General features: G+C 42.1%; 3 protein-coding genes across 9 annotated transcripts in view; 2 read left to right on the top strand and 1 right to left on the bottom strand.

The window, feature by feature from the left end:
• LOC147846195 (uncharacterized) overlaps window positions 1–19,090 on the bottom strand; it is a 1,020,765-nt gene that overhangs the window by 919,974 nt on the left and 81,701 nt on the right. The window lies entirely within an intron of this gene.
• Window positions 1–19,090, top strand: part of apoltp (apolipoprotein lipid transfer particle homolog) — a 597,023-nt gene that overhangs the window by 375,542 nt on the left and 202,391 nt on the right. The window lies entirely within an intron of this gene.
• Window positions 696–19,074, top strand: si:ch211-13f8.1. 4 transcript variants are annotated; one of them, XM_087240374.1, is made up of 10 exons: window positions 696–1,182; window positions 4,068–4,993; window positions 6,591–6,648; window positions 7,023–7,163; window positions 8,828–10,029; window positions 10,785–10,965; window positions 11,458–11,662; window positions 14,881–15,002; window positions 15,485–15,654; window positions 16,366–19,074. In XM_087240374.1, exons 2-10 carry the CDS (start codon window positions 4,084–4,086, stop codon window positions 16,557–16,559), a joined length of 3,183 nt encoding a protein of 1,060 aa, XP_087096500.1. In that variant the 5' UTR covers window positions 696–1,182; window positions 4,068–4,083; the 3' UTR covers window positions 16,560–19,074. The 4 variants fall into 4 exon arrangements, with proteins under 4 accessions (XP_087096500.1, XP_087096499.1, XP_087096501.1 ...); XM_087240373.1 differs by having other exon boundaries at window positions 780–1,110; XM_087240375.1 differs by having other exon boundaries at window positions 780–1,110; window positions 10,845–10,965.

Here is a 19,090-nt window from a genome sequence, read left to right on the forward strand (position 1 = left end):
TATATTGTTGAGCATTGTTTTTGGCTGAAGGAGCAGGAAGCAGGAAGGAAAGACCTTAACTGGACATGGGTAAGACCCCTGAAAGACCCTGAGATACTGTTGGTGGTGGCCACCTGAGAGATTTAAGATCCCATTAGCGGAGAAGCTGATGGAGATGTGTAATGTGTACATTTGGGTGGAGTAATAAGACACAGAAATGTATTTAAACTGTGTGCAAGCCTATGTTCGGCAGACACTCGAACGACCTGTTGTTACAAAAACTCTTTTTCCACATTGTCATTATGGGGTATTGTGTGTAGAATGTTGAGGAAATCAGGCACGTGCACACATAGGGCTCAACCTGTGCAGAGCACATGCCCTTTTTAGTCTTGAATAGAAAGTGCCCTTCCAAAGTGATCTGAAGTGCCCTAGCAACACAACCCCCCCACCCAAATTGCCACGCCCCCACCCCCCAAGTTTTCCTGCGTCACCCCCCTCACTCTTCAGTTTTCGAGTGACATATCCCCCCTGCCCCCAAACCAACCAACCCCCCCCCCAACTCCCCCCCTGCTCTTGAGTTCGAGCGCGACATATCCCCCCGCTCTTCAGTTAGCACAACTACCCCCCCCCCCCCCACCCCCCCCACCCCACCCCCTGTCATCTAGTACAGTATTTTTGTTTTGGTATTTGCCAACACTAGGAATTTTTTCTCTCTCACAAGATAATCTTTTTGTCCAGCTGCAATCAGGGGCATCTCTCTAAACACTTGTTCTATCACACGTGACCTCTACATACCGCCTGCACTTTGTGAATGCCGCTTCTGTGAATTGTACCATCTTATGCAATGAAATGCTGCGGTTGACATCAGAGGAATTAGAGTACGCATTTATTTTCCATTTTTGCCTAATCCGTCTGATTTCTGCGGGGATTAACAGACCAATCATGAATATTGAGTGAGCGCTCATAGGTTAGAGATGGAATCCAGCAGCAGCGGATGTGCACTGATAGGTGCTGCTGACGGCTGAAAGAAGAGGGGCATCATGGGAGACGATTCTCATTTCAACGGCTAACTCTGATTTTGGTTTTTGGCCATTCAAGAATTACTGGGCAAGAAGAGGAAAGAATGATTTTGTAAGTGTAATTTATTTAACTGAACCTGTGAACTGTAACAGACTCAAATGGACAGTAAGTGAGAGGATTAAGGTAAGATGTTATACAATGTATTTTATTATATAATGTCATTTAATAATGTATCATAGTTAACAATGTTTCATAAATGTTTTTTTTTTACCCATATTTTAATAAATAACCCTGACATAATTGATTTAAACATATATATGCAGATATCCACAACCTTAAAACATAATAGATACATTTTTGTAGTGATGCCATAGAAAAAATACATTTTGGTTCGATGAAGAGGCTTTAGTGGATGGGCATTTAAGGAATCTATTGATTTTTAGTGTAAAATACATTGTAAAACCCCTTTTTTTCACTATAATAAACCTTTTTTTATTTAAATGATTTTTCATGACACTTATCATAAAGAATCTTTATTTGCAACTGTTTACATACTGTTCATATACTAAGTTTACCCCAATCTCCCCCATATTGTACTGATATGTACACACTTTTTTTTACATTTTTAATATTTAATATATTTTTATATTTACATTTAAATGGGAAATATTTATAATTTAGGTATTATAACTTTTAAACTGCAGTATACCACCCTAAAGATTGCATGACGTTTAACTTTACACAAAAACAAACTACATGTGTCTATATGACAAGTTGTGTGCAAAAACCTCAAACAGCTGTTTGACATTTCCTTAAAAAAATTAGCATTTTTATCAATCTCTTGTGTGTCAGTTCAATAATTTCAAGTTTATGGCAAATAATACACTCTTTTAAAGGTCTTTACAATGAAATAACTCAACATAATCATTGGATTCTGAGAAAAATGCTCATTTCCAATGGAAAATTTGGTCACACTTTATTTTGGTCCATTGAATTTAATTAACATTGCATCTACATGCCAACTAATTCTCAGTAGATTATAAGTAGACTGTTAGAATGGGGTTGGGGTTAGTGTTGACACGTACTTGCAAAGTTAAATGTCAGTTAAATGTCTGTTGAAGGAGCAGTATCAACAGATATTGAGCAGACAGTCTAATATTCAATTTTCAATTCAGCTGTATTTGTATAGCGCTTTTACAATGTAGATTGTGTCAAAGCAGCTTCACATAAATGGTCATAGTAACTGGATCAGAGTAGTTCAGTTTTTAGTGTTTAAGTTCGGTTCAGTTTAGCTCAGTTCAGTGTGGTTTGAAATCATTACTGAGAGTCCAAACACTGAAGAGCAAATTCATCGATGCGTAGCTTTACAGATCCTGAACCATGCAAGCCAGTGGCGACAGCGGAGAGGAAAAAAAACTTCACCAATAGGAAAAAACCTTGAGAGAATCAGACTCAGTTGGGCACGACCATTTTAATTATTCCGCTGGCCAAAAGTCTTGTGCAGAGCTGCAGTCTCAGCAGTGGAGGCTGGAAGATGGCCTCAGCGAAGACTCGTCTGTCCCTGGAGCGTCACTGGAATCAGTCTCATGCTCTCCACTCCCCCCTGACCAACAGCGCAGTAGCAGCTCAGGATACGGCCTGGTCCCGGATATGGACACCTTGGGATCATCTCGTCACTGGTCTTGGATCCAATCAGTGACTCCGCATAATCTGAGGACCTCGGGATGAGTATCCCCAGGTGGAAATGGAGAATAAAGAGAATAATTAGCGTAGCTGCTGTTCATAGTGTATAAACAAGATGTAGAAACTTGTGCATATAATACTCAAATGGACCATCAAAACAAAGTGTTACTGTCAATTTATTCTAAATCCATTTTGATGTTTTGTCATTTTCAAGGTAAAGTTATAGATTTATAAGCTCATATTTATTCTATGTTGTGTGATGTACACATGTTGGTAATGCACCTACTATAGTATGACACATTTAATCTAATCTGCAAAATCTTTAAAAGGAAAATTCACCCCAAAAATCAAAATTCACTCACCATTTACTCACCTTTGTGTGGTTTCAAACCTTTATGAGAATAGGATATTTTGAAGAAAGCGAAAACCCTGTAACATCCATAGTAGGAGATATAAAAACTATGGAAGTCAGTGGTTACAAGTTTCAAGCTTTCTTTAAAATATCTTACGATGTTTATGAGAAGAAAGAAAGCAACATAGACTCATTCTGAAAACGTAGCCTTATATACATTTCTGGAGATCGTGAATTATGTAGTTAGAAGTACGTATGGCTGCATTTCGTCTTTAAAATAAACACTTTGGGGTGGTATAATGCCGTACCTTTTCATGCTAGCAGCTAACCACTTAACTCCGTGCAGACGGCTTTCCCGCTGTTACCAGTTTGCCTAGTGGCTCACCACAAACGTTGGTAGACGTGAGACGCAGAGATTGACCGTGATGACAGGGTTTGAGTCTGGTGAAAATGGTTCCAGGAAGTAAATAAAACAAAAACAAAAGGAAAAAAATTAAATAAACAAATAAATAACAGGGTGAGTAAAATCTGAAAATGTGGTTAAAATCAGGCAAGGGCTTTTATTTTTCTGGATTGTTTATTAAAACACATTCGGTTGGGTTTAGAAAAGTGGGTGGGCGGGTCGATTAGTGCTTTTGAAAACACTATTGGTTGGGTGGGGGGGGGATCGGTCAGTTGGTCAGTCAGTCAGCCAGTCAGTCAGCTAGTCAGTCAATCAGTCGACAGCGTCCTCTGGTGGATTTACTTGAGAACAGCAGGCACGAATGCCACTCGCAAGAGAAATCTGAGATAAAGCATACACAGCGACCTCTGGTGGATTTTGAAAACAAAAACGACAAAAAAAAAAAAAAAAAAAAAAGCTCCTGGAATGTATTTGGCGCTCTCCAGAAACATATATAGGGCTATGTTTTCAGAATGAGTCTGGGTTGAAAGAAAGTCAAAGTGAGTAAACGATGACAGAGTTTTCAGTTTTGGGTTAACTAACCCCGTAACTTCATCTGGTTTTTAATTTTGTCTTCTTTTGTTTTTCAAGTGACCTTCATTGCAAAATGGAGGAGGAAACAGAAGAGGTCTCTGGGACAGAACAACCAAGGAGTAAGCAAGATGCTGAGCTACCAAGTGACCATCAGAACGATCTGTTGACATCCAAAGCATGTTCCCCCACCCAATCTTCTACCTCCAGTTCAGCCGTTTCAGCCCTGCAATCAAAAGTCAAAGCAGTATCCCAGAGAAAGTTAAAGGGGGCTGAGAGGGACGATCTATTATGTGAAAATTCAGCAGAAGGGACAGTGAAGAAAACCCAAAACTGTGAAGCGCTGTCTTCTTGCCAAAAAGAATGCACTGATAGGTCAATAAGTGATGAACAAGGAGGAAAGGATTCTTGCAGTGAAAGTGGTGTCGAAAGCCCATCTCATGGTGCTCCAGAAATGCATCGTGGGCTTTGTGAAGGATCTAGCTTGGAGAATATTGTAGTGGGTGGTGTCGGTGAGCCTCAAGGGAACATTTCAGCAAAATCACAAACATCTCCCAGGCACTGGGCTCCTCCCAAGGGATTTTGGCGAGTTGCACGACCAGAGACGCTACTTCTTAATTCAGAGAGTTCCTCCGCGCTTCCAGCTCCAAAAGATGTCCCACACACAATCGAAGAGAGTCTCAAACGGAAGCCAAAACTAAAGACTGTGGGTGCAGTGGTTCATAAGGAGCTGCAAAGGTCTGATAGCCTGGAAAGTGCTTTTCATAGGTCTCTCCAGAAGGAGATGGGAGCAGCAGATCCAGTTGGTGGGTTGTGGAAGGCAGACAGCTGGGAGACTGTGTGCTCCAGAGGAGGAACTCTGGGTTCTGCAGAGAAAGCAGAGATAAACAAGTCATACCTGAGCCAATACCAAGTCGAGGCCATTGAGATCACAACTTCGATGCGTCCAGAAGGACAATATCAACCACCAAAGGAGCCGCAAAGAGGTAAGGCCTTTGCAGTTGTGATAGCACATATTTCAACATAGGCTCATTCTGAAAACGTAGCCCTATATACATTTATGGAGATTGTGAATTATGTAGCCAGAAGTACATACAGTATGGATGCATTTTGTTTTTTAAAATGAAGGAGGTCATGGTAGAGTGGGTGCCTGAAGAGCGGCGGTACATGTGCGCGACGTGTCTGAAGAGCGGTGGTAAGTGTGCGCGCGACGTATTTGAAGAGCCGTGGGGGCGTGTTGCGCGACGTATCTGAAGAGTGGTGCGGAACGTATTTGAAGAGCGGTGGGGGCGTGTGCGCGCGACATACCTGAAGAACAGTGGGGTGAGTAGTGCGCGAGGTACCTGAAGAGCGGTGGGGTTGAGTTGCGCCCGACGTACCTGAAGAGCTGGGAGGGATGCGGTGGAGACTATTTAAGGACCAGGCAGGAGAGGCGCGATTTCCTGGAGATTATCATTCGTTTGTGGGCACCGGGAGTCTCCATGGATTTGCGGGAGACTCCCGGAACTTCCGGGAAACTTGGGATGTCTGTCCTCACCCAGAGCGACAGGCAGCTGCAAAGTCACTGCTAGTGTGAATGAAGCATTACTTTAGTCAAGTGTTTTAAAATACTGCATTAGATGAGATTTGGGATTTAGTAGCCATGTGATCACGCTGAATCAATGACAGCAGTTAAATCTTCGGTTTATTCAGCAATGAACAACCAATATAGCCATTTTCTGGGTTTCTTCAAAATGATTTGGAGTTTCTTTAGAGAGCCATCTTGCCTTTGAAAGAGATTTGCTATTGATCACAATGTACTTTTCTGACAAGATATGCATGATAATTGTAGCTTTGCTCAATTGCTTTTGCAATTTCAAGTTAGGTTAATCACTTAGCCCCACGCTCCGTACTTCTTGGAAAACATTGTGCAATTCTGAGTGTGCTCTACACTGGTGAGTGTAAACCTATAGGCTACACTTTCTTCTCTCTGTATGTTCAGAGGAAAAAAAATCTTAAATCTTTAGATTCTTCTGCTGTCTGATGATTAAAATAGCTACTTTTATCCACACTTGTAAGTCACTTTGGATAATAGCGTCTGACAAAAGACTAAATGTAAATGACTTCTGCATACTATCATTTGGTTTCTGTTAATTGCCCTGTACGTTTTGTGGTGTTTATGGTTTAACCAGCATTAGCTAACCATGGGTCACCAAGCCAAAACTCACAGCAGGGAGGTTAGTATGATCTCTCAGAACAGATGTGCCTGCCTGTCACCGTAATTACAGATGTGGGGGGAAGGGTTTGGGAAAGAGTGGAGCAGGGCAGATAATAGTGTTTTAATACCATACGATGTAGGGATACGCTGAGATCTGCCAGCTTGGTTTGAGTGTTGTGTAACAGCAAGCTGAGCTCTTCTGGCTCGGAGGACTACAGGATAACGATTCAGTGGGCTTGTTGTTATCATACATGCGTTGATAGGGAGGAATGGTGGCGGTAGTTCACAAGTATATCTTTATTTCTAATGCTTGGAGCCTGAAAACATTGAAAGCATGTGCGAGCTGGGTTTTTGAAACCTATGTGTGTGTGTTTAATTCATTTTAGATTTACCTCCCTACTGGGACTCGGCAATCATCGCAAAGGAGCCCGTGTTTAACTACAGGTAAAATACATTTTCAATCAAACACATCCTTGTTCGTTTTCATATAGCTGTGGTAGACCTCTGCCAGAACACAAATCCATGAGAAAAACAAGCATCTCGTCAATTTAAGATTAAAGCATGCGCACGATAAAGATTACATAAGACAGATTTACGCCACTGACATTCTGTATGTTTATTACTGATTTGTGGGGAGATTCAGGACCATAATTCTATTGTTAAATGTTGTACATACAAACGGAAATTGCTACTGCTGTTTCTAAGATTTTATAGGTTTGGATGAAAACATATCAAAAATGCTTGACAAAATATAAGACTTTGCATAATCAGTACACTTACTCAAGTGTGTGTCAAATCGCTTTTCTGTTTTTGAACAGGCCTTTAATTTCCACCAATGAAGTAACTCTCAGTCCACGTCATGAACAAGCAAAGCGTCTGTTAGAAAGAGCTCGATTCAAAGCACGTTCCCAGAACTCTAAGAGCGAAAGTCCCACCTGTCTTGGCCAGAGAGAAGGCCTGTAAGTCACCTCAGTGCTTTTAATGACTTTCTTGTTGTACTACATTTTTTTGTCATCTAGAAGTATACACTGAAATATTTTTTAATTCAATGTTGTATTCTTGTGTTATATAATCAAATGAATTGCATATATCAAATTTTTGGCAAGATTTATCAATACACAAAGGCACACAAATATGATCAAAAGCATTAATCCATTTAAAGAGCCCCTATTATACATTAAAAAAGGGTCATGTTTTGGTTTTAAGGGTCTCCAACAACAGACGGATATGCATGCAAGGTCAAAAAACACTTTCATGGTCTTATAATTTGCATTTATTTTTACCTAATTATCCCAGCGACTCTCATATGATTCATTCCAAACCCCTCCTTAGCGCAAAGGTAATCTGCGCTGATTGGACCGATGACAGCCTGTTGTGATTGGTCGACAGCGTTCAGTGGCCACCAAGCCTTATTGACAATATTGAAGTAGTCAGAGTGCAGAGTGTATGTGTGACCCATCTCCCCCCCCCCCCCCCCCCCCCATATCCTCATCATTTTGGTTCGATCTGTGAAACCATTGGTATAGGATCCGCAGTGGCCGCCCAAGACATGCTTCATAGTAGTTATTAACACCATAGTACACAATACCCGGTTCTCAACAGTGTTATCAGGGCTTGCGTGTCCATAGAGGCAACCTAGGCGGCCGCCTTGGGCAGCAGAATAGTGAGGGCGGCATCCACGAACCCCCCTATTCCTCACTATCATCCGCAACACCCACCTCCTCCCTCCCGGTCCTCACTTTCATCCGCGAACCGGTCACTTTCTTTTTCACTTTTGGGTTGAGGACGGCGTGATCGACGTTCGCCTAGAATTCACACTTACTCACACTTACATACACTTGGAGGAAGAAACTGATCCATGATTCTCTGATCCATGTACTGACAAAGTCCCTTACATCAATAGTCTTTTCTGATCCTTTCTTTAACAAACGGCCGATGAATACCCCGTTGTGTGTAGATGCCAGAAGCACTGGAACTGCACAAGGCTGGGCTATAATGCTGAGGTATTTTTGCAAAAATAAACCTCAACCACTGACTCTTCAGAGTTTTATCTTTGGGTAGAAAAAATAACACTAAATTTCCTTCACACTTCCAATAATATGCAGCAGAATATCCCACAGCGTCTTCATGACTTATTTCAAACGGCGTCTGCTACAGTGCTTGGCGTCCTCTTTTTCTTTGCTACTGTTTGTGGGCGGGGCCGCAGGTTTCAATTTTCCCGGGTTTGCGTGCACAACAATTGGGCGGGGCTTAAGTTTTGTATCTACATCACGCCGAAACAGCTAAAAACTCATGATCAAGACAATTCATTTGAAGCACTACGAGTCCACTCTTTTATAAATTAATTAATAGTTTTTAACACTCTGTACTTTCAGATTTAAGCCTTAATTATCCTTAAACATCCTTAAGCTGGATATTTCACTTTACTTATAGCTGTGTTACACACTACATAGAAGGTCATTCTCACAAAACCATAATAGGGGCTCTTTAATTTGAAATAAAAAAATGAAGGTTTAGGTTGGAATGATAATTAAGCAACTTTCAGTGATGTAACAGATAATGAAATGAAACTTTGGTTGCAGATTTCCATGTGTTCTTTAAAAGTCTCTTGTATCTCTTATAGGGAGCTCTTGCCAATCGCTGTGTCATCTACACTGCACAGTGCTGTTCTTGTCACAGCTCAAGATGAGCTGGCCTCACCTCTTCAGTCACCAGACATCCGGGGACGGAATCATGAACGTGGCATGCGTTCACGTCGGTATGGTCAGTCACCTACAAGAGTGCGTTTTGAAGATGAGTCTGAAAAGGAGGCTGAGCGACGATACCTGGAGCGGGTGCGTGAACGTGGACCAGTGGTAGTTGAGAAATCCCACTCCGCCCAACAGCTGAAGGCAGAATCAGAGTACAACATTTCAGAAGAAGGCAGGGGGCCGGCAATAAACTGGGTAAACATTGGCATCCCTGTAGCAATATTAACCAAGGAGGGAGACTGTTTGGCTGCGATGGTGCCAAAGGACGAAATGCTCAGGACATGTGAAGCTTGTGGAAGCATCTTGGCAGCTGCCCAGACTAAAGATTGCCTTTCTAAATCAACACATGGTATCACAGATTCTCAAGAGAAGGCAGTCCCTCGATGGGTCACACCTAACCAAACATGTCGCCGAACCATGCACCCAACCTTCTTGGAAAGGTTAACTCTCACTGGAAGTGTCAGTCTTACAGATAACGTAGGGCGGGGAGGTGTGGGAGGTGCAGGTGAGAGCATGTCAGCTTTTGGGAAGCTTCGTAGACGGAGCAGGAAAGGGGAAAGCAGAGCTGAAACTGCTAATGGTCCTTATGCACGAAGCCAAGATCTTTGGGCCCAAAGAAGGAACTCCAAAACCAGGTCAAGTCTGGAGGATCCAACCACACACTCAAAACTACTGAAGATGCAATCAGAAGGTGCCACAGAAACCTCGCCTGATGCTGAGGATAAAGAGCTCGCCAACAAAGTCAGTGACTCTCCTCCACACCTCCCCATTAAATCAGCTCTGAAATCAGGTTCCAAGAGCCGTCCTTCAGGGCAACGTGTGGTTACGCTGATGCCATCAGTTCAGTACCGCTTGATTCACCTTGACCACACAATGGATGGAGGTTCTCACCATGAAAACATACCAACCGAAGAGCATCTCAGTGTCACTCTTAGTGCCTCCCCCCAGGTTCATTCAGCCACCTCAGGCCTGACTTTATGCAACAGGCCATCTTCTCTCAGGTATTCCTCGTCTATGCTGACTACAGACCTTCAAGCCCTAGCAATATGGGACTCTGGAAGTGAGCCAGTCACTGGTAAGTTTACCTAAAACAATGTGTTAAAATTATTACATGTGGCATCCCACTAGCTGACTAAAGAATGGCATGACATACTGCTTCTAGATTAAAGATGATTATTATGGCTGCTGGAAAGCCAAACAAAAGCAAAAAACCAAAAAAAATCTACTACTACAGGGTTGACCAAGGCTGCATGTTAGCTTTTGAAATATTATCTAAAAGAGCCTTTCAGCTACGACCACACCATGGCAAGCTTTAAGCATAAAAATGCCTCATTTCCACTAACCAGTAGAGTACAGTATGTATTTATTTATGTTTCCACTGTCAAAAGTACCAACATAGTGAATCGTACCATACCACTTTTTGGGACCATTTCTCAAGGGTTACTAGTAGCACAGTATTGTACCAAATATTCAGCATGCAAAAGACATGATATGTGAATGACCTTTACAGATTGGTTCTTTGAGTGAGAACGGCATTAACTGCAACTTTCTGGCATACAGCATGCCTTCCAAGTAAAGCTCACTGTTGGCAGTGGAAGCACAAGCTTGATCTGGATGACCCATACCAAATTGAAATGTACTGTAGAATTAGATAACACAAGTCCAGAGGAAAACTGCAAGGGTTCAGGGTGCCATTTGGGATCCAAGATGGCCCATCAAGAACAGAACCGGACAACACTTTCTAAATCAGCAATTGATTTCACTTCATTTAGAGCTGGTTTACAGATTCCTATTGCAACATGGTTTGTTCATTCATTTGTTGTGATTCAGGTCATTTGGCAAGTGACGGCATTTGCAGGGATTCAAAAAGTACAGTGCCTGTTTCCTCAGACAGCCATCTGGCTTTGAGAACTATGGGTATGTCCAGGACAGAAGACCTGAGGGCTGAACTTCTGAGAGCAGAACACAGAAAAGCTGAAATACATTGGGATGACAGTTTAGCTATGTCTAGGTAAGCTACTTTAAATCCTTTACCTGGGACATATGTAATGTTACCTATATGGACTATAGATATATAAAAAAAACTGTTTACATTTACAATGGCCAAATATAAGAAGTTCACAAAGAGGGCAAACTCTCATTCTTAAAGTTACTTGTAGGGTTTATAAATGAATGGGTTAAGTAACCTAACAGTATCCAACGTCACTGCCATTTTGTTGGTTAGTATTTCTGATTAGCAGTTGTTCCTTTCCCTTCACAAGGTATAGGGTGATCCAAGCATCCATAGTTGCCTCAAAAACGATTTATATCGCTCTCTCTGTAGACATATTTGCATAGGTATAAAGCCAACACAATAGGCTAAACCCAGCATTTGGGTAACAAAAGCAAAACAGCAATTACAGAGAGCGCTTACCTTCATAATAATAATTGCTTTACATAATAAGATAAACAGCATGTAAACATTTGTAGCACTCATTATGGACTCTTCGATTTCTATGTGTAGGAGAGCAGGGGAACGGGAAGGGAGGCCCAAGCTATCCCTCCGTCGCTTTTTCTCAGCTATGGGACTGAATAGTATGGGTAAGCTTGTGAAGGGTAACCGGTCCAACAGCATGGAGCACCTGTGCTCCCCTACAGCCCGCTCAAGCCCTACACACAGAGGCCTTGTCCCTCTGAAAAGGACTCCATCTCTCCAGTCTCTCCACACAGTGAGTTCTCTTTTAATACAAAGATACATGTTAATACAACTACAGCAACACCTAGCCAAGCAATATCATGCAAGATCATTTGGTTTGTATCTCTGGCTTTGTTTAGTGAAAATTCAAACATATCGTGTTTAGCCTGCTGACCAAGATATATCTGGAGACTTCTGTAACAACACACTTAGATCTGTCTGGTGGATCTAAAGGGACATACTAGAAGTCTGTTGGATCGAAAAGGACATACTTTCCTCGTTAGTATGGTGGACAGTATTTTTGCCTATCACAAGGAAGATCAGGGTCCGATTACCAGACAGCGAAGCTCTTTCTTTTGGGGGCCTAAAGGCTGATTTATACTTCTGCGTCAAGAGCAAGCGTAAGCTTCGGCGCAGCCTTTGAGCAGTCACAAAGCCCTCACGGTAGCTAACTCATAGCACAAGCTTTGTGATTGATTGGCTTGGTAGTGGTGACTAGCGTGGGTGGTGCTGAGAGCTGTTAGCCCGATGGAGTGAGAGTTTACAATTGTCAACCCTGCTGAAAAATCCAGCTTAAACCAGCTTAGGCCGGTTGGCTGGTTTTAGCTGGTTGACCAGGCTGGTTTTAGAGGGGTTTTGGCCATTTCCAGGGTGGTTTCCAGCCATTTCCAGCCTAGTCTTAGCTGGTCAGGCTGGAAAATGACCAGCTAAATCCAGCTTAAACCAGCTTGACCAGCCTGGTTTAAGCTGGACATAGCTGGTTTTGGCTGGGCTCCCAGTCTGGCTAGGCTGGTCAAGCTGGTCATCTCCCAGCCTGACCAGCTAAGACCAGGCTGGAAAAGGCTGGAAACCAGCCTGGAAATGGCCAAAACCCCTCTTTTTTCAGTAGGGAAGTCCCATGAAGGAGTTCCAGATGAAGACTTTTGTTGTGTGTTTACCTTATGGAGCTCCTATGATTAAAGTTGTTGCATATCTGCCGGTTTCCAGCTCTGAATGAATAAGTGTTAGCTACTTGTATCCTTCAGAAAAAACAAAACACTCGCGAAGAAAATCGACACAAAGGAACATAAAAACCTACTGCTGGCTAGCGTTTGGGAAGTGTTATTGCAGAGCAACACAAAGAGCATGCAGAAGTATAAATGTACAGCAGGGCAGGCACCTTTGGTCACTGATCTCTCAATGCAGAAGTGTAAATTAGTGATGGGAAGTTCGGAACATTTTACTGTCTCGGATCTTTGAGTCTCGTTTATCAAGATCAGGGGTCACCAATCCTGGTCCTGGAGGGCCGGTGTCCCTGCAGGGTTTAGCTCCATCTTGCCTCAACACACCTGCCTGGGTGTTTCAAGTATTCCCAGTAAGACCTTGATTGGCTTGTTCAGGTGTGTTTGATGAGGGTTGGAGCTAAAATCTGCAGGACACCGGCCCTCCAGGAACAAGTTTGGTGACCACTGATCAAGATGAACGAATCTTTTTTCGAGTCATTTCGTTCATTTGGTTCAATTTGCCAAAAAATTATTAAAATGTTAAGAATTGCTTCATCACGTGAGAGAATGACTCAAACCTGAGGACTAGAGAGATGAACGGATCAATTCTTTTTCCGGCTCTAAACGCGTATGATTGGCTCGTGAGGAACGAGTGACTCAGACCCGATAGAGGACTGGAGAGATGAACGGATCAAAACTTTTTCTGGCTCTAAACACCTATGATTGGCTCGTGATGAACGAGTGACTCAGACCCGATAGAGGACTCGAGAGGTGAGCGGATCAATTCTTTTTCCAGCTCTAAATGCATATGATTGGCTTCTGCCAATGTGATGAAGACTAGAAATTAACGATAACTGCACAAATGTGCGCACACACGGATGAACGAATCACTCCCTGAGAGGACTCATAGTTCCCGAGTCATTTTGAAGATTCGTTCAAAATAAGCGAATCGTTCATGAACGACCCATCACTAGTGTAAATCAGCCTTAATGGTTCAGGAGTTGGGCTTGTAATCGAAAGGTTACAGTAAGAGCACACACACAAACACACACAGATTGCAGTGAGAGCACACACAGTGAGTCCAACTACCTAACCATTATGCCACATCTGCCCAGTAAATAGGTGTGAATAGCTGGTGAATATGGTAAAAGGAACACTGCACTTTCAGTTCAGGCTTATTATTTTTGACTTTATTATCCCATCTCTGGGTCTGGCGGGAGAACTGTTAGCTTAGGTTAACAGATCACAGGTGTCAAACTCCGTCCGCAGCTCTGTAGTTTAGTTCCATCCCTCATTGAACAACCTCATCAAACTATGGATTTCCTTCGGGTTTGTTCGAAAACTACTGGTAAGTGTGCTGGATCAGAGATGGAATTAAAATGTGTAAGGCTGCAGCCCTCCAGGAACCACTGGAGTTTGAAACCACTGACATGAATCATTAAATCACATTAGACCATTAGCATTTTGATCAAAACTGACCAAATGTCAAAAATGTTTCAATTTCCTATTTATGGCTGGACTCTTCTGTAGCTAGGTTGTGTACTAAGACCAATGTAAAATTGCTATTTTCTAAGGCAGGGGTGGCCAACCCTGTTCCTGGGGAGCCACCTTCCTGCAGATTTCAGTTGCTACCCATATCAAACAAACCTGAACCAATTAATCAGGAACTGTACACCCCGTGATTATAACAGGCAGGTGTGTTTGATATGGGTTGCAACTGAAATCTGCAGGAAGGTGGCTCTACAGGAACACGGTTGGCCACCCCTGTTCTAAGGCAATGGCTAGGAACTATAGTCTCATTCTTGTTTAATAATCAAGGAACTTTCCTACCACACCATGGCTGCGGCAGGCACAATGATATTACGCAGCACACACTCCCTGGGCAAGCAGGTGCTCACATTGGAAGTTGTCTAGCTGGGGACTATTTTTTTTAGGTGCTGTGTAATATCGTTCCACCTGCTGCATGCCATTAGAATGAGCATGTAGTTTCTAGCCATAATGGCCTAGAAAAAAGTACATTTTCGTTCTCTGTCATGACTCTTTGGTCAATTTTTTGAGCAAGATTCAATGATCTTTGCTAAGCTAAGTTAAATGTTCTTCAGCCAGACCTAGAGATCAGCTGAGTGGATTAAAAATGAGGCTGTTAAAAACTCAACTGTTTAACTCTAGGGGAATTAGGTCTAGTTTTAAAAGTGGGGTGTTCTTGTAATTAAATGAAAGCTGGGTCATATCTTGCTATTTTAGCTGCAGTTTTGCTTTTTGCCAACAGGAGTCTCCTTTGGCTCAGTTACGCAAAGCTTCTTCTGTCCAGAGTCTACAGTCTCCGAAGAGAAAGTTTGAGCGTTCTACTATATTAGGAGAGCTTTCACTGCCATTGAGTTTGGCACCAAGGTGTGTAATATTATTTGTATGCATTTTTATCTCTATGCATTCATAAAAACGTAGACATTTATAACCCTGGAACACAAAACCAAACATAAGCTTATGATTTAAAAAAGCATTCCATTGATGTATGGTTTAACCATGATACAATTGGAAATCTGGAATCTAAGGGTTAAAAAGTCAAAATACGGAGAAAATAGCCTTTAAAAGTGTCAAAATGAAGTGCTTAGCTAGCAATACATATTACTAATAAAGGTTTTCATATGTACAGTAGGAAATTAGCTAAATATCTTCAAGGTACATGATCTTTGCTTACTACTCTAATGATTTTTGTCAAAAATCAATAAAGTTGACTCAAATAAAGTTTTTGGCAATTTCTACGAATATTCCCATGCAACTTAAGACTGGATTTGTCAACCTGGATCACAGATTTGAAAATATGATTCCACAATAAAACCGTGTTTGATATGCCACATTTCTGTTGATTTCAGGGATCTTCAGAAGGAAGAGTGCATAGAGGCATTAGAGGATTCTCGAGGTCCACAAGGACGACTGGTACAGGCTTTCCCTGATGGGACATTACTGATAGAGCTCATCAGACCTGCAGACAACAAACCCTTTGGCTTTGTCATCTCCAGGGGTAAAGGAAGACCAGACTCAGGTTAGACTTCTATAGTTCATCCACATTTGACTGCAAAACACTGAAAAAAATCCAAATATTTTGAAGGATTTGTTCACCCAAACATCAAAGTTGTGTTATTAGTTACTCATTCCAAACCCTTGAGCCCTTCGTTCATCTTCAAAACAATTTAAGATATTTTGGATGAACTCCAGGAGCTCTCTCAAAAGTGCTCTCTGATCTGATGTATAAGACATAGACCAGGGGTGTCCAAACTCGGTCCTGGAGGGCCGGTGTCCTGCAGATTTTAGCTCCAACTTGCCTCAAAACAAACGCACTGATGTTACTAGAAAACCTAGCTAGAGCTTGATTAGCTAGACCTGGTGTGTCTGATTGTGTGTGGTGGGTTGTAGCTAAACTTTTCAGGACAGCGGCCCCCCAGTACCGAGTTTGGAGTTTTATTTGGAGCTTTGTACGATTACAGTCGAACCATCGAAGGCACATGAAATGTTTTAACAATGTAGTTGGTTCCTTTTCATGACAGGCTATTGGGAAAAATAAAACTCTTGCAATTAATCTAAAATATCTTCATTTGTGTTTCGAAGATGAACAAAAGGATTTAAACAACATGAGTGTGAGTAATTAATTACAAAATGTACATTGGGTAAAATAATCCTTTACGTCTGGTTTGGGTCTGAGCACATTTTAATGCTCACACGCTATCTATCTCACTCTGTTATGTTGGTTTGATAGGTATATACGTGGAACGGGTCGGAGATGGTGTCACAGAAAACAGCTACACTGGGCTCCTTGGTGTTGGAGATGAGATTCTAGAAGTCAATGGGGAAATCATTGCTGGACTGACCTTAGATCAGGTTACTCGCCTCATGACCCGTGATACCAAAGCCACAATCCGGACCCTTCCACGTTCCTGGAATAAGCACTGATGCAAATAACCCAGGCTCATTGGAAATTATGTGTCCAGGGATACATTTTTGAGAACCAAAAAATATGTACCCGGGTCTACGTCTTCTTGCAGTTTTTGTTTTCACGAATATCCTACTGACTATGTAGACTCATACGTAGCATTTCTTGTGAATCCACGAAAGGCCGCTGTATGAATTTCTTTGTAACTTTAGGTGCTTTTCACGTACAATTGTGGGACAAGCTTATGGGCTAGTTGCACAAGATGGTGTAGATGAGCTTTCAAGATGCAAGTGTGTGCGGGTTTACCTCCGGTTGTATAGATTTATGAAGGAAGAGGTGAAGACATGTTGAAGACATGTGAAGCATGTTTAAAACAAAAAAAAAAACAAAGTAATTTATTGGCTACACGAGAGAATATCCACACTACATTGCTGCATGCCTTCATTCTTTCCCAGTTGGTGCTAAAGTTCGTGCTCAACTGACCCACCCTACCTTTTCCCTAAACCCAACCGATAGTGTTTTTAAAAGCAAACTAAAAAAGAAAAGGCATTGCGGCTGAATGCTTCTACCACAAAATCACACAGCTTTTTGGGGTTTTGTTTTACCTGGTTTCTGGAACTGTCCTTCGCCATACTCAAACACCAGTCTGCTCCACTTCGTGTCCCAAGTCTGACACTGTTCATGGTGAGCACTCAAGCAAACCATTCACATCAGAAAAAAACATCCATACACAGGTAAAAACCACTCCATAGCATTTGTTTTATACACAAAATGCAGCCATAGTACCCACAAGCATTAATGATCTGCTCTATACATGCACTAATGCAAGGTGCGTAGGGCCCTGCAAATTACAGAAGGTCCCGCATCACTCTAGCCCTACCACTTTTCAATACCGGTCCACCTTGTCCCCCCCCACCCGTTCTAAAATACCCCAGCCCCCCTCCCCGCACTTCAACAACAGTCAGACATCCCTCTAACCCGCTCACTTTTGGCTTGTTTCCACTGACTTGTACAGGACAGTACGGTTTGGGTTGGTACGGGTCACTTTATCAGGCTTGCGTTTCCACTACCAAGGGTACCCTTTTGGTGGGCGTGGTGTATGACAAAGTTTCAGTCGCATTATTCTCGCTCGAGGAAATGTTTACAATAAAGCTGCACAGGTCGTTCACATGTCATATGAAAAGCACTTCTCACAAAACAGACGCTTTACACACATAAATACTTCTGTATAAATGTTTATTACTAACTTTTCTATGAACAGGAGTTGATTATAACTGCAGATCAACGACAGTGGGAAATAGCCTACTGTAACGTCTGCAATTATATAAAATAAATATATAAATGCAACTTATATGAACACATACAGCCCCTTACGGTCTGCGATGTTACCAACTACAGAAAAACTACACACAGCAAACATTTTGTCCTTAATTTGGTTCAAAACAACAGAAAGTATAGCCTACAGTGGGTGAAAACTTCTCATCTGTGTGCACATGTCGCCTCTATTAGAGAGTAATTCCATCATTCCCAGTTCATATTAGTCCAAAAGGTGATGATAAAAATTAAAACAAGGCAGTTTGTTCACGTTGGCTGAAGAAATAACGTGGTTCTTTTTTTCCCGCGCTTCACTCTCGCGTCTGTCCATTTCCTTCTGAATGTGTCATTCTCGCGTTTGTCAGCTTCTCACAGGATCGGGTTTCCAAAGCAAGTCAATAATCAAAAGCACGTTATTATTATCAGCTCAAGAAGTTTGTTATTTATACAGATATAGACGCGCGGCGAGCGCAAACAAGAAAGCGAAACCGCTAGCTCCTCAGACTGGCTCGTAAAAAACCACGAGGCACAGGGTAGATTCTGCTCTATTCCATGCTTTATGGCTGTACATCAAGACGACGACAAGGTTTGTTTGAGCCCGGATCGACCATTATATGTATATATAATTCCGTTGTAATCTCTTGTTGTGTATTTCAAACATGGCGGGTCCTTTCTTTACATTCTGGTTTGTTGCGTAAGCGAATGACGTATCTCTGTAAACTAATAGCATTCAGCTGTGCGTCTAGCTCCGCCTTTTGGTACCCTTTCTTGTGTTTGGGACCCTTTCAAAAGAGTGCCGAAAAAGTGGTACGGTACGGTTTGGTTCGGTACGCCTTTTGACAGTGGAAATGGCAATAAAAGCCTACCAAACCGAACCGTACTGTACCACTCAGTGGAAACGGGCCGTTTGTGACAAACGCATGTCACTTTTGCTTAGGGTCCCCGCAAGTCAAAGATCGCCTCTGCCCAAAAGCACATATTTCATGATTTTAAAAATCTATCCCTGGGCACATTTTTCCAATGAGGCTGTGTTGGACGGCTAAACATGGAATTATGAAAATAAAATCACAAAATAAAGGAAAGTTTACTAAGTATTGATTGAAATCTTTTGACACAATGTTGTAATTGCTGTAATGGGTTTAGAAATGTAGAATGGCTTGTGGAATGCACTGTTCTATCAAATAAAAAGAGTGGGTTTTTACCTCCCACAAGTGCTTTTAATCTGGATTGAAAGGAT

Source organism: Danio rerio, chromosome 2, assembly GCF_052040795.2.
Source record: "Danio rerio strain M-AB ecotype USA chromosome 2, GRCz13ab, whole genome shotgun sequence".
Lineage (NCBI taxonomy): Eukaryota > Metazoa > Chordata > Actinopteri > Cypriniformes > Danionidae > Danio > Danio rerio.